The sequence below is a fragment of the Plecotus auritus genome, assembly GCF_963455305.1.
Source record: "Plecotus auritus genome assembly, chromosome: 13".
Classification (NCBI taxonomy): domain Eukaryota; kingdom Metazoa; phylum Chordata; class Mammalia; order Chiroptera; family Vespertilionidae; genus Plecotus; species Plecotus auritus.
The window spans coordinates 24,053,627-24,076,801 of NC_137779.1; the positions used below are offsets into that span (position 1 = coordinate 24,053,627).

The 23,175-nt window shown below is 51.3% G+C and overlaps 1 protein-coding gene across 1 annotated transcript in view; it reads left to right on the forward strand.

Annotated features, from left to right (window-relative positions):
• SSH1 (slingshot protein phosphatase 1) overlaps positions 1 to 20,288 on the forward strand; it is a 50,853-nt gene extending 30,565 nt beyond the window's left edge. The window contains exons 8-15 of the mRNA XM_080650752.1: positions 2,280 to 2,474; positions 2,921 to 3,014; positions 3,821 to 3,949; positions 6,040 to 6,086; positions 9,424 to 9,570; positions 11,020 to 11,220; positions 13,641 to 14,199; positions 14,468 to 20,288. Coding sequence (XP_080506878.1) covers positions 2,280 to 2,474; positions 2,921 to 3,014; positions 3,821 to 3,949; positions 6,040 to 6,086; positions 9,424 to 9,570; positions 11,020 to 11,220; positions 13,641 to 14,199; positions 14,468 to 15,697 — 2,602 coding nt within the window. The 3' untranslated portion in view covers positions 15,698 to 20,288. The remainder of the gene's footprint in view (positions 1 to 2,279; positions 2,475 to 2,920; positions 3,015 to 3,820; positions 3,950 to 6,039; positions 6,087 to 9,423; positions 9,571 to 11,019; positions 11,221 to 13,640; positions 14,200 to 14,467) is intronic.
• The last annotated feature ends 2,887 nt before the right edge of the window (positions 20,289 to 23,175 follow it).

Sequence of the window (23,175 nt, forward strand, 5' to 3'; positions counted from 1 at the left end):
TTAGCCACAAACACCCATCCCCCTTCCTCCAGCCCCCGGTCACCTCTATTCTCTGTCTCTGTGAATTTGCCTGTTCGGGTCCTCGTGTAAGTGGAATCCTTTGTCCCTGCCTCTGGCATCTTGCACTTAGCATCATGCTTTCTAGGTGCACCCGTGCTGTAGCATGTGTCAGAATTTCCTTCCTTTTCATGGCTGAATACTACTCCATGACATGGCTATACCACGTTTTGGTCAGCCACTCATCCATTGATGGACTTTGGAGTTGTTGCCACCATTTGGCTGTTGTGAGTAGAGCTGCTGTGAATATTGGTGAGCAAAGCATCTGTTTGTGGTTCCTGCTTTCATTTCTTTTGGATATATACCTAGAAATGATCATGTGACTTTCTAGATCACATGATGATTTTATGGTTAATTTTTTGAGGAGCCACCAAACTGTTTTCCACAACAGCGGCACCATTTTACAATCCCACCAGCAGTGCACGAGGATCCACTTCCTCCACATCCTAGTTAATTTAACACTTGTTATTGTCTGGTGGGGTGGTGTGTTTTTTTTTTTTCATACTAATGGATGTGAAGTGGTACCTCATTATGGTTTGGTTGCATTTCCCTAATTAATTAATTGATGTTGAGCATCATTTGATGTGCTTCTTGGCCATTTGTATATCTTCTTTGGAAAAATGTCTGGTTTGTCCTTTGGCGACTTTTTAATTTGGTCGATTTCTGTTGCGGAAGGTGCGTTGTTTCTGCATATATATGTACAGTCCCCCCTGACAGATGTCATTCCAGCATGAATTCACCTGCTCGTTGTACCTGGCACACAGTAGGCATTCAGTTTTTACTATGAAGGGAAGGGCACTCTGTAGGCACTGAGCGTCTTGGGAGGCATGAAATGGACATAATTCCTCTCCGCATGGAGTTTAAAGTCTGTGGAGGGAGGTGGCCATAAACACAAAACAAAGCCACGTGTTACACCGAGGGGTGCTGGGCTGGGAGGTGCTTTCTACAGCGTGCAGGGGCCTGGGTAGGGGCAGGGCCTCCCAAACATTCTGCTTTAAGGATGAGGTCCCCGTGGCTCGAGGCTGCGTTAGGCAAAATGACTCACGTCCAGAGCTTCCCCGAACCCGGCACACGCGTCCTAGAGCCTTCCTCACCCCTGGAGGGTTGTACCACCCGCGCATGCAGCAGACTCGCGGCCTGTCTCGAATAACCTGGAAAAGGCTCAGGAGCAAGCTGGTGGCGCCTGGGAGAAGACGTCTGCCCAGTCTTCCTTCCAGGACAGCGCGAGTTTTGCAGGAGTCTGCCATGGCCTTCGCTGTTACTAGTCTGCTCACTCTGCAGTCAGTTCAGGGTCATTTGGGGGAAGTCATGAAACCGTCATTCTCCAGGTGTCCCAGATGTTCTGTGTCCCTGGGTGATTTTTTTTTTTTTAATCTCTTTTTCTACAGGCGAGTAAAAAAATAGGCCCTCGTGCTTTTCCAAAACTTCAGAACCAGAACTAAATTTCACAAATACCCAGCCCAAGTTTGTTCCCTCAACCAGCCTACGACCGTGTGCCGTTGGGAAAGGGCCGCGGACCGCCATGCCTTATACCCCGTGTTGAGCGTTCTCTGCTGGCTCTCCCTCCACCCAGGGCTGCGCGCTTCCACCCTCCCCCACACCTAGCGCACCCCATTCGCTGAGAAACGTTCCACCATCCTTTTGTTAAAAGAAGTAAAACAGGAATGACTGAGTTGACCATTAAAACATACATTTTTAATATTGTTCCTTCTCTTCCACCACCTTCCCAAACCTCTCCTTCAGTTGGATTCTGCATTAAAATGACTTTCTAGAACTCGTTTCCTTAGGAGATCTAAGCTGTTAAATCGATGGGAGGGGGTCGGAAGCTGTCAGAAAGCTGTAAGAGGTCTCTGCTACCCAGTAATGAGCTCCCTTCCAACGGTGAGGCTAATTGTAGCTCCTGCGTGTGAGATGCCCACGGCCTCTGAAGTAACCTCAGTCCTTGGAACGAGTCAGTGGGCTGTGAAACGGCGTGTGAAACAGCGGGTGGGGAGGAAGAGCAAGTTTTTGTTTCCTTGTTGGGAAAGGGGAAGGATGTTCTATCTGCTCTCGGGTCAGCGCGTGTGTCACGGAGACTAGCCGTGTTGCCTGGCAGGCTGGGAGCCCCAGTAGCCAGTCCTGTATGACCTGCCTTCCCCGCCCCGTTTAAAACCCTTTGCTGAGGGGAACACCCAGCACGCTGGTGCCTCCCGGGCCTGACCCTCTCCCCCCCGCCCCCCCAGGTCCGCCCTGCAGGTCCTGCACAAGGCCTGCGAAGTGGCACGAAGGCACAACTACTTCCCCGGGGGCGTGGCTCTCCTCTGGGCCACCTACTACGAGAGCTGCATCGGCTCCGAGCAGAGCTGCATCAACGAGTGGAACGCCATGCAGGACCTGGAGTCCACGCGGCCCGACTCCCCGGCCCTGTTTGTCGACAAGTGAGTGGGGTGCCGCCTCACCCCCGCCCACCCCGCCTTGTGCCCGACTGTGTCCCCACGATGTCACACCAGCTCTGGTGGCACCACCTCTCCCAGAGCCCGCCTCTCATGCAGAGGCCCCTGACTGGTGGCCCGTGGGTGGTCTGTGGAAGGTCTGCGACCACATCCCACTTTCGAAATTATAGACAAATGTGGATGTGACTGCATGTCTGCGTCCCAGCCCCCGTGTGCCCTGTTGGCCTGCTGCACTGCTGGCTCCTGTGTGAGGGAGCTCTGGACACAGCGCAGACTCTGTCCCTCTCCCCCGCCTGCTGAGGACACACACCAAGACGTTACCTCTGTGGACCCAAGCCACGTTCTGGTTATCCCAGGAGCGCCGGGGTCTCCGTGAACTCCGACCTCAGGCTTCCTGTATAAAGTTCTGCACTTTCCTCCTTTCCCTCCAGGCCAACGGAAGGCGCGAGGACCGAGCGCCTCATCAAAGCCAAGCTCCGCAGCATCATGATGAGCCAGGACCTAGAGAACGTGACCTCCAAAGAAGTAAGAGAGCGCTCCCCTTCTCAGCGGGCCAAGGCCACGGGGCCTCCGTTGTCCTGTTGCCCAGACCCAGCCTTCCTTTCCGGGCGGTGCACCGGCTCTCGGGGGCTTTTTCCTGCAGGACTTGGCGAAAAGAGCACAGCCCTGCCACGTGCCCGCTGTGAGGCTTGGGCAAGTTTCCTGGGCTCACTCAGCCTGTAAGGCCTTAGTGAGAATTCCACGAGACCCATAGATTGCACCAGGAAGCAGTTCCCGTACACACCCTCTCTGCCCCACATCGCCTCCCCAGCAGGTGGCTGACCCTGGACTGCTTTCCTTCTGCCTTTTGCTGTTTCTCTGGTCACATTTCCCTCCCAGTTGCTTTTGGTTCAAGGAATGCAATGGATTTTAATAACAGCTTAACCAAGGTAGATCTAAGAGGTTGAAATGGCTATTTCTAAATATACAATCTTTTTCTTTATTAATAATATACAACATCATATTGTGAAACCTTCCAAAGCAAGATGAAACTGACTTGGAATTTTCACGGCGATGTGTTTGATATTTAATTGTAAAGGCATAAGTGCTTTCCACTCAGAAGAGATCTCCTGGGAATCAGATTCCTTGTGTGAAACCGTGTCATATTTACTTTGAGGCAGAGTAGCCTGCATTCCCACCACCCACGCTGTGCGCTGCCCGGCACAAAAAATGCAAAAAAACCCCACTTTTTTTGGAAAACAGCCTCAGTTTGCATTGTGAATGTACTTCTTTGGGGGTGACAACTTGTCTTCTTTAACAAATCGCTTTTCTTAATGTTTCCCACTCCACAGATCCGTAATGAATTGGAGAAACAGATGAACTGTAACTTGAAAGAATTCAAGGAATTCATCGACAACGAGATGCTACTTATCCTGGGACAGATGGACAAGCCCTCCCTCATCTTCGATCACCTTTATCTCGTAAGAGACTCAGCCCACGTCGGGGTCTGGCTTGGGGAACATAAATCGGACCTTGGCTGTTTAGAGCAGGTCAGAGAGGGGGAAACCAGAGTTACTGGAGCTTCGATCCTGACTTTTACGGGAACCCCCTACCCCCTCCTCTGGCTGCAGCCTCGTGGTTTGCTCTCCAGCCGGATGCTTGCGATGTTGCCACAGCTGGGCTGTGGGGGGTTGTTTGATCGTTAACTGGCAACCGTTTTCAGACTCTTGCCATCCCCTCTTCGGGGACTAGCACAGGCCCCATCCAGATACCTCCAAATGGGCTGCAGGCTAAAACCCCCAGTTACTAAAGGGAGCGTGCTTACCAAACCCCAGAATTATGCCTGGGAGTCCCGAGACGTGAGAAACAGCATGGAAGGCAGACTGGACAGACACCTGGAGCGCAGCTTCCCCTCTGCGTGGCCAGGCAGCCGTGGCTGTCTGCAGAGGCCAGTGAGGCAGCCTCCATCGCTCACTCAGATTTGCTTAAAGCTGTAAATCTCCATAGAAGGCAACTGGCAAGTTTTCAAAGTCAGAGACTGTAGAAGAGGGCACGTTACTAAAATTAGAGGCAGCACAGCACAGTAATGAAAGTCCGCCCCCTCCGGGCCCAGGTCCCACTCCCCGGCCTGATGGTCCTCCACACGTATGTGTCGTGAGCGATAGCGAATGGGTTAAATATACGTATTTAATGTACTTACAGATGTCTACCTACATATTTCATGTTAAGATGCATATAAATGTGTGGGTGTAAAGCCCGTATCTAGATGAAAGCTATGTGGCAGCGCTGGCCTCTGATCTCCTGAGAAGTTGATGGTTCTCCCTGGTGGAGACAGCACACGGCACGGCCAGCCCGTCTGCCCACTAGGTGGCGATCACGGCAAGAGAACGCTCACAGGCTTAGGGAAGCGCTAGTTCTTTTTCGGTGTGGTTGGTGCTGTATGTCACTTTTTCCATGAGAGATACCAAAGGAATTTCTGTGTTGGAGCCTCTCCCTCCAACATGAAAATCCAGCTGGCACCCACACGTGGCCAGTCCCCGCAGGTCCCTGAGGCCCCGGCCTCTGAGGGGTCTGCCCTCTGGGAAAGCAGTTCATAGGGAGACTGACTGCGCAGGGCTGTTGCTCTTTGCGACTCTGTTGTTTGCATTTCCGAAGAGCAAAGCGGTGGTTTTTTTCCTTTGTATTTTTCCCCTCCATGTTTTTTGCATGCTCAGAAACGGAGGGTTTGTGTTGTTTTTTTAATACCATTTTTTAAGTATTAAAATGTTATAGAAAGCTGGGAATATAAGTAAGTCTGAAGAAGAAAATTAAAGGCACTCCTAATTTCACAATCTAGAAGTAGTCACAGTTAGCGTTTTGGTATATTTATTTTTCTATCTTCTGGGTTTTCTTAACGCATGTGTAACTTCTTTAAAAAGGAAAAGAAAAGGGAAGAACCATGCTGTTCATGTTTACATAGATTTGTGTCCTTTAATTTTTTGTTGTCATTATGTGGTGTTTCCCTGTGTTGTGAAATACCCTACAAAAGTATGAGTTGTCTTCATGGCTCCATCATGTGGATCCATCATCATTTGTCTTAACTAATTTCTCCCTGTTGGACCTTTGGGCTGTTTACCCTATTTTGTTGTGAATAACCTTAAATATCTTTGTACATAAATCTCTGTGCCAATGCCGGGTATTTCACTGGGGTAAGGTTTTGTAAGTGGAATTTCCGGGTCAGGATACTAATATTACCAGAAAACCTCCCGGAAAAGGTAGGCAGAGTTCTGCTGTAATTAGAGGTCTGTGAAAGTGCCTCCTCCTGAGTGGGAGGTCGGAGGTCACTGCCTCCCATGAGAGGACCCCGCTGGAGTCTCAGGAAAGGACGTGGTGAGAGTGGGACAGGTTTTCCTGAGCTTGCCCTTCCCCTGTTGTGCTGTGGATGCCTTGGGAGCCTGCCTTCATGCCTCTGTTCTCTGAGGCCAGGGGCCCGTGTACTCGCCATCACCATGAGGGCTAGCATCCCGCATCCCGTAAGCAGTCTGAGGCTGACGTGTGACACTCACGGGGGTTTGTGTGATCTGTCCCCCAGGGCTCTGAATGGAATGCATCCAATCTGGAGGAGCTGCAGGGCTCGGGGTGAGTCTGCTCCCCTTGTCTTCCCCTGTCCCTCTAAGCAGCCTAGAAACCTGGGCTCTGCCCCCGAGGTCAGGTCCAGCCCCGTGCTACCTGCCTGTGCCTGTAATTGCCTGCACCCCAGCAGCCAGGCTGATCTGCATAGCTACACAGATGGGCTTCAGAATGCCACCTCCTGAATAATTCGTGGGTTTAGATTTTCCTGGGGTTTGTGTGATGGTGTGTGTGTCCCAGAGAATGGTCCTAAATCACAGTCCAGTGGGATAGACAGCCTGGATGCTGTGCTGGTAGGGCCACGAGCCCCCTCCCACCGGCCCACTGCCCTGCAGAGCTGCTGAGAGTCCCGGTGTGGACATGCCTAGCTGTTGGCCAGTCAGCACCTCTGACCCCCGGGCCACTGCTGGTTCTATCTGAGCTTCTACCTTTGGGCCTGGAAGGAACCTTGAGCTAAATACTCAGCATTGGGCAGAAACATGCCTGCCTTGGTCTGAGAAATGCCCAGCAGCAGGAATAAAAAAATCTTTAAATCTAGACCTTCAAGAACAGATGTCTGGACATTAAAAAAAACAACAACAACACAGCCACAAAATCACTGTCCTGTGGGTCTGACATGATGACATCCTTGAATTACTGCATTTAAAAATCAAGACTAAACAAATCTTAAAATATATCTTTAGAACTGCTGGTTAAGATGTGTTCTCTCAATAGAAAGTATTCTTAAAGTGTAGGGTGATACTGTTTATGCTTTCTTTTTTTGCTTGGAAGAAGTAAATTATTTTAAAGGTATTTTTTAAAAACATTTGTTAAGTATTCACTTATAAAATCTACTTGAGATATTTTCAACCTCCTGAAATTACTTTGGCCTTCCAGAAATATAAGTATTAAGTTTAGAGACATATAAAACCTGGTCGGCAGACCCTTCCAGCTATTTATTTATTTATGGCCTGCCTTGTTTTAAAAAGGATGTAAAGTAGTTCCCAAGGACATAAGTAATGGACAAATATATTCTGCTTTTTAACTATTTAAAAGTGGAGACTTTGTTTTTTCTTAAAGTCTCTGTATGCTTGTAATAGTTATGAATTTTGAGACTGAGTTTACTAGGTGTACCGGTTAGTAATGCGGATTTTTATCAATAGGTGGAATTACACATATGTTGATATATATGCTATTTGATATGTATGCTATTTCATTATATTGATAACAAGCTTCAAAACTTTATATGTCAAATTTGCTGAAGGTGTTAACATCATAGATATTTTTACGCTTAAAAATGTCAAATTTCGTGCCAAAAAAAGAGCATTTGCGGGAACTTTTAATTCATTACTTTATTTTGAAGAAAAGTGCTGCTGAAAGTTATCGTATACTTCAGGAAGCTTATGGAAGCTCCATCTCAAGATACTTGTGAACGCTGGTTTAAACGCTTTAAAAGTGATGATTTCTATGTGAAAGACAAAGAACGTCCAGGTCAACTGAAAAAGTTTGAAGATCAACAATTACAAGCATTATTGGATGAAGATGCGTGTCAAACTCAAAAACAATTTGCAGAAAGATTAAACAATGCTCAGCAAACAATTTCCGATTGTTTACAAGCAATGGGGAAAATTTTAGAGGAAGGAAAATGGGTGCCACATCAACTGAACGAAAGACAAATGGAAAACCAAAAAGTCATCTGTAAAATGTTGCTTTAATGGCACGAAAGAAAGTCTTTTTTATATCGAGTTGTGACTGGTGATGAAAAGTGGATTTATTTTGAGAATCCCAAACGCACAAAATCATGGGTTGATCCAGGTCAACCATCAATGTCGACTGCAAGGCCAAATCGCTTCGGAAAGAAGACACTGCTCTGCATTTGGTGGGATCAGGAAGGTGTGGTGTATTATGAGCTTCTAAAACCAGGGGAAACCATTAATACTGATCGCTACCAACAACAAATAATCAATTTGAACCACACTTTGATCATAAAACGGCCAGAATGGGCCAGAAGACACAGCAAAGTAATTTTGCTTCATGATGACGCACCATCACACACTTCAAAACCAGTTAAAGACATGTTAAAAGATTTTGCCCGGGATGTATTAACCCACCCGCCGTATTCACCAGACCATGCTCCTTCAGATGACCACTTGTTCTGATCAATGGCGCACACACTTTCTGAGCAGCACTTCAAAACGTACAAAGAAGTGGAAAATTGGGTCTCTGAATGTTCTGCCTCAAAACAAGAAAAGTTCTATTGGGACTGTATCCACAAGTTACCTGACAGATGGGGGAAATGTGTAGCTAGTGATGGACATTACTTTGAATAAAGCACTTTTGATGTTTCTCTTAAAATTATCGTGTTTTATTTGGTTACAAAATCCGCATTTTTAACCAGTATCCCCATTTTTAACAAGTTAATAGCTAATCCCCATACCAGTTAAAAATTCGGATTAGCGCCCTGACAGGTTTGGCTCAGTGGATAGAGCATCAGCCTGCGGACTGAAGGGTCCCAGGTTCGATTTCAGTCAAGGGCATGTACCTTGGATGCGGGCACATCCCCAGTAGGGGTGTGCAGGAAGCAGCTGATGATGTTTCTAACTCTCTATCCTTCTCCCTTCCTCTCTATAAAAAAGCAATAAAATATATATTTTTTTAAATGCAGATTAGCTATTAACCGGTTAAAAATGCGGATTTTGTAATCAAAGAAAACATGATAATTTTAAGAGAAATACCAAAAGTGCTTTATTCAAAGTAATGTCCATCACTAGCTACACATTTCCCCCATATTTCAGGTAATTTGTGGAGACGGTCCCAATAGAACTTTTCTTGTTTTGAGGCAGACCATTTGGAGACACAAGTTCCCACTTCTTCATACGTTTTGAAGTGCTGCTCAGAAAGTGCGTGTGCCATCGATTGGAACAAGTGGTCATCTGAAGGAGCGATACAACAAAATAGCATACATATCAAATCGCATATCTATCAACATATGTGTAACTTTAGCTATTGAAAAAATCCACATTATTAACCGGAACATCTAGTAAAAATGCATTTAAGTAATATATATCTACCTTCCAGAGTTAACATTGCTTAGCAATGCTTTGAACCTTTTTCTTTTTATAAGTTTTTTATAAAGAAGTTTGGTTTTTATTATAAATATAATACATTCTCATCATAGAGAGGGCATTTAGAAAATACCCCCAAAAATTACTATTAAAAAAACAGAAGTCCTACCATAAAAACATATGCCCTTTAATAATACATATTTGATTTTTTTTTCTCTGTTCAATTTTTTGTTATTTTGTTTTTCGTAGCTCCTCTTTCTGGTTCTCCAAATGTGTTCTTTTTTTCTTTTTTGTCATTGCAGTGTTGACTACATCTTAAATGTCACTAGAGAAATAGATAATTTTTTCCCTGGCTTATTTGCATATCATAACATCCGAGTCTATGATGAAGAGACAACAGACCTTCTTGCCCACTGGAACGAGGCGTACCACTTCATAAACAAAGCCAAGTAAGTGGGCGGAGAAGCCAAAGAAACCGGTCTGAGGGAGAAACTGGCAGGTGCCGGGTGGGCAGAAATTAATGACAGCCCTGGACACAGACGCCTCCTGGCTTAGGGAGTCTGGGTGTCTGCTGGCCCTCTGGTTTCAGACCACAGGACCCCTCAGAGTTGTTGATCTCCAGGTGGGGGCCCGAATGAGCTGGTTCTCTCGCACCTATCATCGGTTATGACATTTGACCCGTTTCATCATCAGCACGGGTTCCAGTTAAGAATCCAGTACCACATGGACACTCTTGGGAGGCTCTGCCCGAGGGAGTCGCTGAGCCAAAGGAGAGAGACGGGAGGGCCACTTGTATGTGGACTTAGAGCACCTTTGGGACTGCTCCCTCAGAGAAGTCTACTCAGGCGATGCCCTGAGCTATGGCTGCCTTCCCCCACGGAGCTAGCGCGATTGTCCTGTCCCAGCAGAATGGAACAGACCGTGAGCCCGTCACGGTTTCATGCAACTCTGGTCCTCACTGTATTCTCCAGAACAGCTCTGCCTTATGCAGTCAGAACAGAAAGAGAGGACCCCTTGGGACCCCATCTTGCTCTGCACCCCTCCAGGTCAAAGCTATGTAACCTGCTCTTCCCCTGTGTCCTCATAGTTTGCATTCCTTGGGTAGACTGCAGACCAGAAGTCAAAAAAAAAAAAAAGCACTGAGATTTGGTGATAATTTTAAGCCTGAGGTAGGAGAAATGAGCCTGCTCCACTGACAGGCGGGCTCCTCCTAACGTAAACAGGCAGGCAGGTGGGCTCGCCTCCCGTGCAAGCAGCGCTCCAGCCCGGAGCTCCCTCCCGTGCTCCAGCCAGCAACGCCGGAGAAACGCTGTGTCTGGCCTTGCCATGGCCTTGTCCTGTCTGTTCAGTCAGCCGCGCCCGGGCCAGCACTGCCTCCTCACAACCGAGGGCCCCATCCTCCCCTGGCTTTTCTCTGTCTCAGCCAAGTCCGTGGCGCTGCTAGCCTCGCCCTGGCTCCTTGACCTCCTGTCTCCCGAGGGCCTTGCGGCGTCCGGTTCTCTGACCCCGTTCTTCTGTAGTAACCCGTTTCCCGTCTCCATCTGCTCTAGCTGCTGTGTATCTAGAACTCTCTCTTACAGATCTCCCTTTCGCTGCCCACTTGCTTCCCACAAAAGGGATTTTGGTCTCCGAGCCTATCCCAGCAATGTGGGAAGATACCCACCTCGTCCCGGAAGCCCGCCCAGGTTTTGAGCTCTCCTGCAAAACTTGCTGGGCAAGGAGAGGTTTATCTTGATTTCCCATTGTGTGCTAATTGATTTCGCAGGGAAGCGATTTCCTTTAGAGGGGGTGTGGATATGTGCATTTGGGCAATGACATAACGTCAGGGTCTAAAACTGTCCGTGTGTAAAACCAGAGAGAACGAAGTCCAGCTTTTTTAAAACTCTCCCCCCCGCCAGGAGGAACCACTCTAAATGCCTGGTACATTGCAAAATGGGTGTCAGTCGCTCCGCTTCCACGGTCATAGCTTATGCGATGAAGGAATTCGGCTGGCCCCTGGAGAAAGCGTACAACTACGTGAAGCAGAAGCGCAGCATCACGCGCCCCAACGCCGGCTTTATGAGGCAGCTGTCTGAGTATGAAGGCATCTTGGACGCGAGGTGGGTGACTGTCTGCGAGGATTGGCAGGGCTGAGCTCGAGGAGCCGCCGTCTGCAGCGAGCAGTGGCTTCCGCGGCCAAAACCCTGACGCAGGGGAGGGGGGGAACCGGTTGGAGAAAAACAACTATTGTTTGGCGTTTGACGAGTGGTTTCCAGGAGGGATCTGTTCTGATTGTGTTGGCACGCACGGCTGTTTTGCTGCGGGAGGGAACGGTGCCTAACGCCTATTCGAAGGCACGGCTTTGTGTGCGGCACGGGCATGTGGGTGCCCCGTTTCCTGAGCATCTGCTTTGGGCCCAGCGCTGAGCCAGGCTTCGCCGCAGGGCAGTGCCAAGGACTGCGGGGCAGACGGGGTCCCCCCACTCATAAGCAGGGCAGCTCAGGGCAGGCTCGTCAGTCCCCCCCCCCAGCCTCTCTTCTGAGTAAAGAATCAGCACCCACCTGGTAGGGTGGTTGTGCGATGCACATGAGTACAGCCCAGGTTCACCTTGCAGAGGCGCTGCTAGACCTGGCTACAGTAGATATGATGTTGTTTTTCTACATTTCTAACCCCACCTGGGAAGGCCTGCAGGTACAGGTTACCCCCACTTATGGGAGAATAAGGGACTGACTGACGCTGGAGGTTAGCTTGCCCCTCACCTCACAGCCAGGGACAGCAGAAGGGGGCACCTGCCCAGGTGTGTTGACCTCCAAGGCAGGGAGGCCCCGTGGTCCTCCTGCCCCCAGCGGGAGGGGTCCTCCAGCCACCCCGGAGGATCCCTGCTGTACCCCGGAACTGTCTCTGTCCCCCTCCCCGCTTCCTGTTCCGTCTGTAGGAGGCCTCCCTGGTTATTTCCGACTGGTGCTGTGAAGGAGCCGCAGGCTAAGTCTTGGCCTCTGACTGCTTTGGGGAAGCAAGCTTGGACAGGGTCCAGAGGACAGCTCCGGACATCTCCATTGTCAAACAGAGAGTGGCTGGACAGATCCCCAGGCAGGGCCGAGGCAGAGGCGGACAAGTGTGCATCCCTGAGCCCTTCAGCCACTCACTCCACCAGTGCCCTTTTAGCCCATCCAGGGGGTTCCAGGCTGGGTTCATAGCTGCGTGGTATTGACCTTGAATCGCAGCCCCATCTGAGAGCCCCCTGGCCTCGCCCAGAACATGCCCAGGGAGCAAACAGTCATGAGTGATCGTGCCACTCTATTGCATTGACGGACAATAGCAGATCCTTAATTTACATTTAATTCTCTCATCTGAACCCTTACAACCCCATGCTGTCTGTATTGCTCCGAGGCTCGTGGAGGTGACTTCTTTACCTTACTTCACTGTAAGCCTTCCTCTTTTTACCTTTATGTTTTAAAAATGCATCATAAAAATAACACCATAGTGTTAGAAGACAGACTTTTAAAACTGACCTGTAATCTCTGTGACCTAAACTAATGAAGCAGAATTTTTGGACTGGGCAGGATGTCCCGGATTCTTTGTCTGCCAGAGTCGAAGAATGAATCCACAGACAGAAGATGGTATAGCAAAGGTGGAGATTTATTGAGGAACAAGTACAGACTCCCCCGTGGGGGAGGGGAAAGGGTCCTACTGAGTTCCTTTTCCCTGTGGCTTACAAAGCTTGGCTGCAGATCCTTGTGCCTTGATATCCCCTCTGATTGGTCACTATTCCCTTGGACGGGTTACTATAGTAACTCCTGAGCTCAAGGTCGAACCTCACATGGGACATGGACGTTCTCCCCCCTCCTTCCTTATTGTTTTCCTATTCCCTTTGGGCTTTCTTCTTCTCCTTCTGGATGAAGGGCTTCCTTCCTTTATTTTGTAAATATGGACCTTTTGCTGTTCCCAGCTCCCTCATTCTATGGAAATGGACCTGTTGCAACTTTCCAGCTCCCCTATTCTATGGAAATAGACCTTCTGCTCTGTAGCCCTGTGCTGCTTCCATGGTCCTCTTAATTTCTAAAATTTCCCCAAACCTGTCTTTTTCACCCCAAAAAATTCCTATTGCACTAATATTTATAGTTTCCTGGAATCTTCCCAACTTTATTCACGTGCATTACGTACTTACATTGCTATATTAGTATAAGTATGTACGTATATAAATATTTCTATTGACAGATGGAGAAACTGAGAGGTGGGGCCTTAAGTGGCGTGACCCGATGAGATGGGACACTAGGCTCCTGATAGCGTTTCAGGCCTAGGTGCCCTTCACATGTCTGCCACGTTGTCGTCACGTGACAGCAAGTCCTTTAAGGTTTCTTATGAGGGCCCGATGATTTTTGGGTCCTAGTGCTGTTTCTCTCATCCTTTCATTTCTTGGGGACAGTTGAACAGAGAGAGGCCTTAGGCCAGCCTTGCTGGCTCCCCCTACCCCTACCCTCTTCCCAGGAGCGGCTGGGCCCTGGCCTCCGATGACCTTCCTCTGCCCTTCCTCCCCCAGCAAACAAAGGCACAACAAGCTCTGGCGCCAGCAGACCGAGAGCCGCCTCCAGCAGCCTGTGGATGACCTCGCGGGGTCCGGGGACTTCTTGCCAGAGACCCTGGGTGACACCCGGGAAGCCCGGCTGTCCTGCTTGGACGATGCTGCCCAGCCTGGGTTCCCAGGAGGAGGGGGACCCTCTCTCTCCTGCTGCTTCCGGCGGCTCTCAGACCCGCTCCTGCGTTCCCCCAGCGACGAGACGGGCGGCGTGGTCCAGCTGGAGGATCTGGAGAAGGATGCTCTGTTGGATGAAGCAGCGCAGCCTCCAGCAGTGCCCACGCCAGCCAGACCTCCCCGGGAAGGCCCTGGGCCCTGTGAGAAGGAGGTGAAGAAGAAAGCCGAGTTCGGAAGCCCGAAAGCCCCGAGTGGCCCCTTGCCACCGGTGGAGGAGATGGAAAGGGAGGAGGCTCCCGGAGGAGGGAGGTGGGGGAGGTCCCCAGCCCAGCTGGATAAGAACCTGCTCAACCGGGAAAACCTAAATAATAACAATAGCAAGAGGAGCTGTCCAGACGACTTTGAGGTAGGTGTGGGGCCGCATACCGGCCACATCACTGCTGTTCTGCCCCCAGAGCAGCCCCCTCCCAGCCACCTCTGCTACTTTGTTCTGCCAGCTCGGCAGTTCTTACCCCAGGGACCCCTGGGTTTGTTTTAGAACGAGCGGTCCCTATTCCTGCTGTGAGAGCGCCATCCCTCCAGGGTCCCCCCCACCCCCGCCCGCCCCGCGCCCTCCTGGTATGTCGTGGTCTTTGGCTGTATCGCACTCTCACGACGTTCTTGTCCCCTTCCAGCACGATGCTCTATTTGGGATCCTCAACAAAGTGAAGCCTTCCTACAACTCCTGTGCCGACTGCATGTACCCTACAGCCATCGGGGCTCCCGAGGCCTTCGGGGAGCGGCGCGAGGCCCCTGGGGCCCCCGCCATCTGCACCCAGCCAACCTTCCTGCCCCACCTCACGTCCTCCCCGGTGGCCCACACAGCCAGCCGGTCCCGAGCCCTGGAGAAGCTGGCCTCCGGCCCCCCCGAAACTCCCCCACTCCTGCCACCAGCAGGCCTCAGGAGGCCAGACCCCGGGGGCTCTGGGCCCAGGGCTGCCCCAGAGCTGCCAGCTAGCCCTTTGGAACCTTCTAGAGAGACCCCAAAAGTCCTGCCAAAGTCCCTCCTTTTGAAGAATTCTCACTGTGATAAGAACCCTCCCGGCATGGAAGTGGTGAAGGAGGAACCGCCACCCAAGAAAGACGTGAAGCCCGCCAAGGACCTGCGGCTGCTGTTCAGTAAAGAAGCCGAGAAGCCGAGCGCACACAGCTACCTGATGCAGCACCAGGAGTCCATCATCCAGCTGCAGAAGGCGGGCTTGGTCCGCAAGCACACCAAAGAGCTCGAGAGGCTGAAGGGCGCGCCCACAGACCCGGCGGCCCCCCTCAGGGACGGCACCGCCAGCAGGCTGGAGGCCAGCATCCCCGAGGAGAGCCAGGATCTGGCTCCTGAACTGCCGCCGGGGGCAAGTGACGAGAAGCCGGAAGCCACCCCCGTCCCGCTGGAGGGAGCCTCGCTGAAGAGCCCCTCTCCCTTCCTCTGCCGCCTGGACCACACCAGTCACTTCTCGAAAGACTTCCTGAAGACCATCTGCTACACGCCCACCTCGTCCTCCATGAGCTCCAACCTGACCCGGAGCTCCAGCAGCGACAGCATCCACAGCGTCCGCGGGAAGCCGGGGCTGGTGAAGCAGCGGACGCAGGAGATCGAGACGCGGCTCCGGCTGGCGGGCCTCACCGTCTCGTCCCCGCTCAAGCGCTCACATTCTCTTGCCAAGCTCGGAAGTCTTGACTTCTCCACAGAAGACCTGACCAGTGAAGCTGACCTGTCCACCATCGCCGACTCCCAGGACGCCAAGTCGAGCGAGGCCTCCTTCTTACACGAGCCCCAGGCCACCCCACGGAACCCAGCCGCCCCCTCTAAACCATCAGGGAAACCCGCGCCAGAAAACTTGAAAAGCTCCTCGTGGCTGAGCAAAAGCTGACCCGCCATCAGCTGATCTCATGACCCCTCCCTGAGTCTCACCATGGGTTTCGGTCAGCCCCTCGTGTCTCGCTTTCCCTCAAACAGTGGCGTTTAAAAACTTGCAGCCCGGGAGGAAAGGGGAGTGTCTGTTGTGTGGCCAGCAGACTCTGAGCCCGAGTCATGCGTTTTCCGAAAGAATCGTGCTGCAGGGCACGTACAGATATGCACACACGTCAAAGCACTCCGTTTGCAACAGGCCCCCGGACAGCTGTGGTGGCGGCCTCGTCGCCCGGCTCGCGGTCCTAGCTCGTTCAGCCCGCGTGGGAAAAGCCTTGGATGGCAATATAAGTCCTACCTCTGTTCTTGCTGTGCTTTTTATGTTTAAAATACAGTGATGACCAAGGCTCATTCCAGGGAATACTGCTGTGTCAGAAAAAGGGTCCCCAAGAAGGAGTTTTGCTGTTGTTGTTTGGGACCCCAAAAGGTATTAGGGTTTCTAACTTGACCCCACCGAGCCCTGCAAGGTATAGGGGTTCGAAGGTGTCCGAGGCTGTTGTGGAACCAGCTCTGGGGCGTGGTCCTCTGTGCTGCCGACTCCTCAGGCCTGGTGTGTTGTGAACGCTGAGTGATGTGCCTCTGGCCCGCACCGGGGTCTGGTGGGGGAGGAACGTGTGGGATGTCCTCAGTTGTTGCTTATGGTGGGTTTCAAATTGCCCCCCATCTCGGGGGAAGAACCCAGGAGCGCTGTGGGTCTCTGCTGTTGAGCACCGTGGCGGGGAAGAGGTGTTGACAGTGTCTGGGGGGTCCGGGATCCTGAGATGCAGACTGTCCTGCCAGGGACCCGGCACTCAGGTTCATTCATTGTCACATCGGCTGGTATTTGGGGGGGAAAGAAAACCCAGTAGTGAGAAACCATCAGTTCCTCCCTAAGAGCAGCTTCTGGGAAAGAAACGCGACTGTTGAAAAGCTTTTCCATGTTTACAGTTGCCCCTTCCTGGTGGGGACGCTGCTGCCCTCTTCTCTCTGGCGGCTCCCAGTGGGAGGACGGGGCGCGGGAGGGCCTGGGGTCCCGGAGGGCCTGGGGTCCCAGCCGGGCTCTGAGCAGCCCCGTTAGAGTCAGGTGAGCTTAGTGCCTCATGCTACCGCGGCTCTGAGCTTGAGTGGAGGGTCGTCTGGTGTCGGTCAGCAAGACGGGATGTTAAAATAATTTGAGAAGAGAGAAGGGGCTCAGAAAGATTGAATTCAGGAGTCAGCAAACTCGTCTATGGTCCCATGAGCTAAGAATGGTTTTTACCCTTTTCAGGGGTTATAAAAAAAATTAACTAATAGGCAACAAAGACCACATGGCCTGCAAAGCCTAAGATGTTTATCATCAGGCCCTGTACATACAAAGTTCGCTGACCCCTGGGTTTATTGGACAGCACAGGGCCTCTTGACGCCTCAGGCCAAATCCTTCTCCCAACCCAGGCCTTGCAGCCCACCCCCAGGGTACCTCCTGCAGGGCGGGGTGGCTGTGTTGGGGCGGGACACTCCTGGCTAGTCAGCCTGGTTAATTCAGTGAAACTAGAAGGCCTTCAAGAACCAGCCAGATTCTGAAAGTGGGTGAATGAGTTGCCATCGGACATTGGTCAGAATGGGACCCCTGACGGCCACCTTTCTAGAAGTACCAGGCAGGGTCTTCGGGAACCAGGCTAGTCCATATTTCAACCAGTGTGAGAGTTTATTTATTTATTTATTTATTTTTTGCGAAAACCCTCTCTCCAGGAACTTTTTCTCCCTGACCATATCCTTTTAATTTTCAAAAATATATCTTCTTTTTACTTTATAGGAATTTTTTTTTCCCACCACCATTCACTGAAATCACCTTAAAAGGTGATTATTCACTTTTCCCAAACCCCTTTTAGGTTTTTCTCCCTCTCTCTCAGCCAACAAAAGCATATTCTCAAAAATAAATAAATAAATAAATAAATAAATAATCAAGTTCAGTATGTCTTGCCAAATTAAATTTCATGTGGATCAATTTTTGTGTCAAAATAATCCTTTAGGTTTGGTGATGAAAGGCTGTTTTGCTTTTTTAAACCATGTGTATGAGAGCGATACATTTTTGAAAACTTTAATTTTGAAAGCCATAATTTTTTTTATCCAGTGAAAAGGTGGGAGGAGGATGACAGATCTTAAGTGGGTTTTTGGCTTTTGTCAAAATTATCGATGCATTTTTCAGAAGCACAATTTGTATATTAACATCAAAACCAGGGCCCCATCGTCAGAGCAAAATGAAGAGGCATCCCTGACGTGGTGGGTAGACTTTTCTCACAGACCCAGGTCAGTTGCGTGTTGACATCTGGCAGATCGCTACCTGAAATACACTGACGAGAGCATCCTGCCAGGCGGGGGCACCTCGGCAAAGACGGGCCATGCTGCTCTCTGAAAGGAAGGTTTGCCCCCTAAGATGCACCGTATCCTGCCCGATGTTCTGTCTATAATCTTAGCTGGTGGGGAAAGTTCTTAAGGCGAGTAGCACAAGTCAGAGGCAGGGTGGTGCCCTGGAAGGACATCGGGGACTGCCCCCTTCGTGGAATGCCATTGTCTGATGAGGAGAGAACAAACATTTTCTCAGCTGCATTTCATCGTCACCTTCCCCCCCCCCCCCCACTTTTAGTCACATGGCACGCCAAAGGTTCGAGGGAACTAGATCTTCCTGTTGCACTGTACAGGGGGGGGTCACCTTGCCAGGAGTTGTTAGGTATAAGGGGGAAGCTGATCCTGGAGCGAGGAGATGCCGCTTTGAGGATGTCGCTTTCCATTCCTTTGTCTTGGAGCAATGTCTGTCATTGCATGAGCTTCTTCAGAACAAGGTTCTTACTCTTGCCGTTTCCCTGCCTCCTTGGTCTCAGACCCCTGGGCTGGTGACAGCTCTCTGCCAGTGATGACACCCTGCCCACCTGGTGGGCAGGTCACTCACCAGGCCCTCAGGTGGCTGCATGCTCCAACCCCCCCCTCCACCCGCCCTCTCAGCTGAAAGCATTCCAGCTCATCCTAAAGCCTCTTCCCTCATGGCTACGCCCCGAGGATGCCACAGGATGGAGCCAAGTTTGCAATGGAATTAACACTTTCAGGACAGCACTGCACCCCGGCTGTCTTGTCTCTCCCCACAGGCCCGATCCTAGAAGGTGGATGAGTCCCCCTGCTCCCCCGGGGCTGTTTCCATTGGGAACAAACGCTGTATCATTTAGTCAAGACCATGTAAGTCACCTCCCCCAAGGTGTCCGAAGAGGGACTTGCCCTCTGTTGCCTGGAAATGCTTGATGCCGGCATACATTTCACCCAACCCACCTCTGGTGCGCCACCGAGCAGGGTGCCCGTTTCACCTCTGGCCGTGGAGCCAGGCAGGCTGGGAAGATCGTGACATCTGGACAGCGCGGTGCAAGGCCACCCGCTCTGATCCCACCCCGCAGGCTCTCGCTGATGCTGCATGCCAAACCAAGGTAGTTGATTGACCCCCATGCTCAGCTACTGGTCTTTTTATTGTCTGTTCTGCCATAGAATGCCTGTTGTGTTTGAGTTCACTCTGCATATATATATATATTTGGATATAGATATATATATAGATAAATATAACTTGAATCATATCATCATGTGCATCACTTCTCATTCACACACACACCGTCCCCACGCTGTGAGGCGGATCCCCTGGAGCGGTCCGGAGTGATGCTGTGTGGTGCCACACGCTCTGTAGCTCTGGACAGGACTGCCCTGTTCTGGTCCTGGAGGAGGTGCTGTGGCCCTGGCCTCAGCCCTTACACAGGAGGCCCTCTAGCCAGACCACCCGTCCCCTGCTGTCCTTCCTGTCGGCTGTGCTGCACGAGAAGGTGGCTGCTTCCTCCCTTCTTGGACACTGTAATTATTGTTTTACAATGGAGTGCCTTAATCATAGTTTACAAATACTGTGTATTTATGGGAAAGTGCTAAGCTCTCACCTTCTGTGATTGGATACTTGGCCTTGTCCGTGGTGGTTGGCGTTAGGGCCAGAGCTTGCCCTGCCCCGTCCTCGTGCTCACCTGCTGTGCAGTCTCGCACGTGCACCCACAGCTGCCCGAGGAGCATGGCTCGACTGGGCTCTGGGAGTTCCTGCGGGCGAGGCCGGCTCTGGCCCACGCCGCGTCCCGTGATAGTGAGGGAAGACTAGAACTTGGTGTGCTGGCAGCTGGGGGTGCTGGCCGCAGCCCAGCCCTCACCCGTTCCCCCGTCACACAGCTGTACTTGTCTTTAATAGCGGTTTTTATTACCACCTAGGCCGCCCTGTCTTCTTCTCTGTTGGTGTCCCGAGCTCTTTGCAACAAAATGCAGGTACAGACACCCCCAAATCAGGAGCTCCACAGATGGGCTGCCCTTTTGTTTTCAGAAGCTGCCAGTGGGTTCCAGTGTGTTGTGTAACGATACCCATTTTTTTATTATATTGTTTTTTATAGTATATATTTAAAAGGCAGTATCTTTTGTACTGTGAATTTGCAGTAGAAGATGCATAATGCACTTTTTTTTTTTTTTTACTTCTGTTGGTGTGTACTGTATATAGTCTGTGTGCTTCTTGTGATGGAAATAAACGTTTTCTATATAAATTCCTGATGACCTGTGAACTCGTGCAAAGGAAACGGCCTGTTCCACCCTTCCGGTCTTTCCTGAGCACCTACTGTGTGCCCGGCCCCACGCTAAAATCCTGGACAGTTTAGACCCAGCACCTACTGTGTGCCCGGCCCCACGCTAAAATCCTGGACAGTTTAGACCCAGGAAAGACTCAAGGGAGGAAATGGCTCCTCCAGGAATTGTGTTTTCCCCCGATTTTGCCCGTGAGGAGGAGCGGGCCCCAATGCGCTGTCCCTCAGCAGAGTGGGACTTGGACTTCGTGTGATGTCTCTTCCTGCACAAGCAAGAAATGTAAAGCTAGAAGTGTGTGTGCCGGAGAGAAGCACCGAGGCTGCAGGCACTGCATTCGTGGGAGGGACTGTGGAGGGATTGCTGCTGATGCCCAGGGCAGGGCTCTGGGGAGTCACTGGGACGGCAAAGGCTTCTTTCTTTTTAATAGGTTTTATTGATTTTTAGAGAGAAACATCGATGAGAGAGAAACATCCACTGGCTGCCTCCTGCTGGGGATCAAGGCCACAACCTGGGTATGTGCCCTCACTGGGAATTGAGCCCGTGACCTCTTGGTGCGTGGGTCAGTGCTCAACCACTGAACCACACCGGCCGGGCAGCCAAGGCTTATTTCAAGCTCAGGTCCCAGTCCACGGCAGGTCAGGACTTCCTGGTGGCTCTCCTCCCTTGGTGACCAGCACAGCCGGGCTGCTGGCATTTAAGGCCCTGCCTTCTTCGAGTTCTTTGCTTCCAGCTGTGCATTCAGTGGGGAAAGAGCACGGGGGCTCATGTTCATGCTTAACCGCCTTTGGCTGCGATACATCATGTCTGCTCACGTTCCAAGGGGCGAGGCCTGTGAAGTGACCCCACCCACCCCAGCTGCCAGGGCCGGGAGATGACAGGTGCACATGTGCCCGGTGCGCGCTGACTGCCCACCACCCGTGCCTTGGCGTGACCCCTACATTCCAGTGCCCGCGGACCCAGAAAACACTTTACCTGGGCTTGCTCTGTCCCTGATCTGGACTTGGAGGAGATTGATGGGTAAACTGGATGGAATGGGAGTTTATTGCTTTACAACAGGAATTATAGCCGTGGAGCCGGCCAGATTATTCTCACTTGGAGCTAGCACGCTAAGTCTGTCCCGATAAAAAATCTACCTGTGATAGTGATGGTCAGGAATCGCTTACAGAGTCTGAAATCAGTCGGTCAGCGAAATGACTAATGGTGAGCTGGACCCGGCCTTCTCTCTGTAGGATGTTTTCGCAACAACCTCTGAGGGTCATGGTTCTGGACGCTCTTCCTCGGCAAAGCTGGACACACCTAGTGCTTGCTCCGCGGGCTCCAGCCGAGAATCAGAGCCCGGCGAAGGAGCCCAGCACTCGGCTTCTGAGAGTCCCCTGGGAATTCTGTTGGCCGAGGTCAGAAGCCACTGGAACAAAAAGGTGATGCAATCCAGCAGGCTTCCACTTTGCTAGTTACAATCCCATTAACACATGCTTTCTGGAGACAACACCCACATTGCCCTAACGGAAAACGGGTTTTCTCAAAACTCGTCAGATACTCATTTACCCCGGGGGCCCTCGGAGAACGTTCCTGGAACTGGCTGTTTTCACCCTGATTTCGCCCACAGAGTGGCAACCCTGAGGTTGCGAGTGATCCCAAATCACCCCTCCAACGGGGGTGGCTTTGCAGGGAGTGCGGGCTTGTCTGTGCTGCCTGGGGAAGCCCCTCTTGGCAAGAAGCTCCAGCAGGTAGAGCTTGGAGGATGACGGCATGAAAAACATTTTTTTATTGATTGATTTAAGAGAGAGAGAGAGACATTGATCTGTTGTTCTGCTTATGTATGCATTCATGGGTTGATTCTTACATGTGCCCTGACCACAGATCAAATCGGCAACCTTAGTGTATCGGGACCGTGCTGCCACCCACTGAGCTACCCGGCCAGGGCAGGATGACTGCATTTTAGGAGGATTTACTTCATCGTGGGAAAGCCCTTTGCAAAGGAGATGTCCTCCAACAGTGCGCAACGTAAGGCCTGCCCAGAAAGCACCGCCCCCTCGTCACGCACCCGCGCACCAGGGAGCAGGATACATTTCTGCACCCTGTGTGCGCCCCGCACTTAACACGAGACATTCCTTTACGTGGAGTCCTCTAAGGGGCCCTCTAGGCGTTACCCTTTGTTTACAGATGAAGAATCAGGCCTGCAGAGAGTTTGTCTTAGGTCATTTGCCCCAAGGGTACATCTCAAAAGTGGTGAAGCCAGGTAGGTTTTGCTCCTTCCCCACTGACACCTTTCCCAGAGCTGCCCCCACCCAGAAGTAGAGAGCAGCAAACCGAAACTGCATCTTGATCTCACAGGAGCCTGAAATGAACCCTTCGGCCCCTGGGAAATCTGACCCACATCCTGCTCCGAGGGCTACCTGGGTGACACAAGGTGTCTCCCTCCTCCAATTCATTCGTGCTCACCGTGGTTTGCCTTTTAAAGGGAAACTGCACCCGGTCGGCATGGCTCAGTGGCTGACCGTGGACCTATGAACCAGGAGGTCAAGGCTCAGTTCTCTGTCAGGGCACATGCCTAGGTTGGAGGCTGGATCCCCAGTGTGGGGCGTGCAGGAGGCAACTGATCAATGATTCTCATCACTGACGTTTCTTCCTCTCCCTCTCCCTTCCTCTCTGAAGTCAATAAAAATATATTTTTAAAAAATAATTGGAGAATTAACTGATAATGGATGCAAACTCCCTTCTGCCCGGCACACCATCCATGCTGAATCAATGGTGGCCGGGATCACGTACTGGCAGGGGGGATGGCGGGGAGGGAGGCAGGAGGGAAGTAGCTTACACTGAGCATCTTTCACATGTGTTACCGGG